The following is a 4327-nucleotide window of genomic DNA, read 5'->3' as shown; positions in this document are numbered from 1 at the left end:
TGACATTTCATATATTTATATTCACAATATTTGATATTGTAAGTCTAGTATTTCATACATAGCTGTATAATAATGTATAATAATGTATATTTAATACATAAGTGACACAAGAAATAATTTAGAAAAAAGTTTGTAACACATTACATCCTTTACTATGTCACACATTGACTTGCCCTACACTCTGTTCCCAATCATTCTATCCTGCCACGACACTGATCCTATGCTGGAAAAGTAGTCCGAGAACTTTTATCTTATTGTTATAGCGGATCGAGGGCATCCTGCTTGTATTGCACCATCACCATCAGTCAGACCTACAACATTCAGTGTGTTTTCAAATTGTACACCATCCCTTTCTCTTACAAAGTTGTGTAAAGTGCAACATGCCCTGATAATGTTTTCGGCATTCTCAACATGTAAATCCAGTGGTCTATGAAATATGCGCCATTTATTTGTGAGAATGCCAAATGCACTTTCGATGTATCGCCTCGCTCTTGATAAGCGATAATTAAAAATTTTCTTTTTGTGTTGGAGATTTTTTCCCCCATACGGGCGTAGCATGTGAGTAGAGAGGCCAAAAGCTTCGTCGCCAACGAAAACGAAGGGAAGTGGGTCCCCATTCGTTGACACTGGTTTATCGCTAGGAATGTTCAGTGTATTTTGCTGCATTTTTTTGTAGAGGTTACTGTTTTTGTAGATTGAGGAGTCTGATGCTTTACCATAAGAACCGACATCTATAAAAGTAAACCTGTAGTTTGCGTCACATACAGCTAACAACACCATTGAAAAATACTTCTTGTAACAAAAGTAGTTAGAACCACTGCCCGTTGGTTTAATGAGCCTCACATGCTTGCCATCGATGGCGCCTATGCAGTTTGGAAAGTGTGCTTCACAACGAAAGCCTTCTTCAATTTTCAGCCATTCTTGCTTTGTTAATTCTGGGAAACATAGGTCGTGTAGATACTCCCTTATCGCCTTGCAGACTTCTTGCACGATCCCTCTAGCGGTGGACTTCCCACACCGGAAAGTGTAATGTAGTTCAGAAGAGGAACACCCTGTTGCTAAGAACCTGAAAAGAACATTTAAAAATCGGTAAATTTATAGAACTACCCAATATTCGATAGCGGACTATAACATCGTTTTTCTTATACTTCAGACAATTCTAAGACACCTTTCTTCTATGGTATTTCTGCCGCAAATTAGCCGTTAATGAGATATATCCACTTCTAAAGAAATGTTCTGCTATTTATAGCAAGTATGGCTACCTAGTGCATAGGACTACTTGCGCTAGAGGATGTTACATATTATAACATGAAACTCATTTCACTCAGATTTTGACGCGACTTTAATTTAACCCGACAAATAATAATACATGAGAAAACGTTGTGCTATCATTGAAATTTTATTCATGTAGTTATTTTTGATGAAGCTAGTGTGTAGACTAATAACTTTATAACTAATCTTTACATCTTCTTACAGCTACAGATCTACAACGGAAATGGAAGAGTTTGAGGGACTCCTATAGAAGAGAACTGACATTGTCGAAGAAAGAAAAATCGGGATCTGGCGCAGGAAGTGGGAGGAAGGAATATTTGTACTTCAAACAGCTGTCTTTTCTTCAAGAAATTTGCGCAACAAAACCACATGCAGCTGAAAGTGTCGAGGATACTACAGTGCAGGGAGATGAACGAGAAAACCCAGGAGAGCCTGCACCTTCCACTTCTAATGTAAAAAGGAAGAAATCAACTGTACAATCAGATGAAAAGATTATTCTGGAAGCTTTAGCTAAGAAAGCAAGCGTCCCTCACGATCATGATAGAGATTTCCTTCTTGGTCTGGTGCCTGACTTCAAGAGTATTCCTGAGAGTGTCAAGTTCGATGCTAAGCTTGAAATCATGAATGTGATCAAGAGGTATAAACAACATCCAAATCATCTGTATTTTACATCATATCAACAAACCGTCCCAAGTCCATATTCACATGCGAGTCATACATCACACAATTTCGCTCCTAGCATCATGCATGCACAATCAACAGTACCTCAAAGCCAACCCGTACTACCCTGTACACCATCACCTGCACAACTATCTGAAACACCAGCGCTATCCCCATGGTCGGATGATTCAGTCATGAGTAATTTGTGAACAAAACACTGAAGTGACAACACAAATATTATCATTGGAAGCATTCATAATCTTAGTGATATAGGAAAGGAAATATAGCTTTGTATTGCAGTACAGTTTCATTGAAATACAGTTTAATAAACTCACTAAAAATAATTGTATTATTTACATACCTTAATGTCATGGCAAGTCTCTCCTCAGCTGGAATGCTCTTCCTTAGGTGTGTACTGTCTTTGCGAATGTGGGGGCCAATTATGGCCAAGAGTTCGTTGAAACTTTCCTGGGTCATCCTAAAGTAGTCAAAAAATTTATCATCATCTGCTCTTAAGTCACTCATTATCATGTAAAACTGTCCGTGGGTCAATCTCGAAGCAGTAATTGGGTGCATCCATAGCGCTCTCCGACGACGGCGGCGGCGACGTCGCAGAAGTATAAGCAGTGACAGTGCCTCTTCCTCAGAGTCCATGCTGAAACTGAGATGTAGTGATATCGATGTGGCGACCAAATGTGGCCGGGTATTCAAAACATAACCACATGTGGTCGCCACATGTGGTCGCAACTTGTGGCTCTAAAAAGTGGCTAGTGTGCTCTGGCCCTAATGGATGGAGGCCTGTAGTAGTAGTAGTAGTAGTAGTAGTAGTAGTAGTAGTAGTAGTAGTACTAACAGTGGAAGTAATGACAGTAGTAGTAGTAGTAGTAATAGTAGTAAGATTAGAAATATCACTTTTCTCTATTACTCTGTTCTTTTTTTATCACGTTTACTTTGCTATTTCCGATGCAACGTTTTCAAAATCTTTTTGCTTAATTTATACAACTACAATCTCCTGCCACATTTATTAACCAAATGAGTAATCAGCAGAAGGTTTTCCAGCAATTTCTCCCGTCAGTTAGCCATCCATGAACTCCCTTAGGTCTACAAGAGAGGCAGTGTTTTACAAGCGGAGCGTTGCGTAGGCAGTGATATGAAACAAACTCTACGGACATTGTCAGCCAGGATAACATTAACCAGCAGCTTCCTTGATGAAAGAAATGAACGCCCCAGATTTATTCTCGCCCAGAACAGATTCAATCTACATCACTATATTAGTGATATGTTAGCAGCCCGAGTAATGAACATGCTAATCATTCGTTGCATCATGATGAGTTCTTTTTCTTGCAGCTTTACAGATGTTGGACGAGGTTTAGCAGGAATAAGAGAAGGAGGAGGAGTAAGTGAAGAGGATATGAAGGAAGAGTAAAAAAAGAGGAGAAGGCGAACGAGGAGGAGGAATATGTGAGAAATGAGTAATAGGAGAAATAGGAGAAATAACACATATGAGTGAAAGAATGAGTTGAGGCAGTTATAATAGAAACGGAGTCAATGCATTGAGAAAAGGAGATACAAAGACGCTGAGAGAAGAGGAGGAGAAAGATAAGAAGGGCGAGGAGAAGGAGGAGGAGGATATGGTGGTTGTGGTGGTGGTAGTGGTGGTGGAGAAGGGGAAAGTACTAAAGACGCAAACATTGAAAGGAGGTAAGGAGGTGGCACAGAGAGAGAGAGAGAGAGAGAGAGAGAGAGAGAGAGAGAGAGAGAGAGAGAGAGAGAGAGATGAGACGAGAAGCCTCTTAGTCATTTACGTGTTTTTAATTTCTTTGTTCTAATTAGCTATTGTATTCAGTCACCCAATATTCTCTCTCTCTCTCTCTCTCTCTCTCTCTCTCTCTCTCTCTCTCTCTCTCTCTCTCTCTCTCTCTCTCTCTCTCTCTCTCTCTCTCTCTCTCTCTCTCTCTCTCTCTCTCTCTCTCTCTCTCTCTCTCTCTCTCTCTCTCTCTCTCTCTCTCTCTCTCTCTCTCTCTCTCTCTCTCTCTCTCTCTCTCTCTCTCTCTCTCTCTCTCTCTCTCTCTCTCTCTCTCTCTCTGTTACTTTTAAATTCAATCTAATCTACCGAGTCGCCTTTTTCCTCTCCGGTAATGAGGTCGCAGTGGTCCTCAGTCGCCCTCTTCATCCATCTCCCGTGATTCTCCCTGGCTCTGCTCCTCCCATTACTCTCTCTCTCTCTCTCTCTCTCTCTCTCTCTCTCTCTCTCTCTTTTTTTATGTCCTCTTCTTAAACATTTAACTTCATCGTGAAATTTCTCGCTCTCGTTCGTTTTGCTTTTGTTTAATCAGTATCTTTTTTGGTGGTATTTTTTGTTTTGTTTTAATTTCATGGATCATTTGACTTTCTC

The 4327-nt window shown here is 40.3% G+C and overlaps 1 protein-coding gene across 1 annotated transcript; it reads right to left on the bottom strand.

The window, feature by feature from the left end:
- Positions 1-36: 36 nt before the first annotated feature.
- On the bottom strand, positions 37-2704 carry LOC126987518 (uncharacterized). The gene is made up of 2 exons (XM_050844515.1): positions 2294-2704; positions 37-1066 (listed from the first exon to the last, which is right to left on the bottom strand). Exons 1-2 carry the CDS (start codon positions 2584-2586, stop codon positions 247-249), a joined length of 1113 nt encoding a protein of 370 aa, XP_050700472.1. The 5' UTR covers positions 2587-2704; the 3' UTR covers positions 37-246.
- Between the last annotated feature and the right edge of the window lie 1623 nt (positions 2705-4327).

Source organism: Eriocheir sinensis, chromosome 65, assembly GCF_024679095.1.
Source record: "Eriocheir sinensis breed Jianghai 21 chromosome 65, ASM2467909v1, whole genome shotgun sequence".
NCBI lineage: Eukaryota > Metazoa > Arthropoda > Malacostraca > Decapoda > Varunidae > Eriocheir > Eriocheir sinensis.
Note: the sequence above shows the minus strand (reverse complement) of the source record. Positions and strands in the feature narration are given on the sequence as shown.

What these genes read in the sequence shown, in the direction of transcription:
- LOC126987518 (XM_050844515.1), bottom strand. Translation starts at nt 2,586, where the DNA reads ATGGACTCTGAGGAAGAGGCACTGTCACTGCTTATACTTCTGCGACGT. An exon ending in AGACTTGCCATGACATTAAG is followed by an intron (nt 1,067 to 2,293) that starts GTATGTAAATAA and finishes TGTTCTTTTCAG; the next exon opens with GTTCTTAGCAACAGGGTGTT.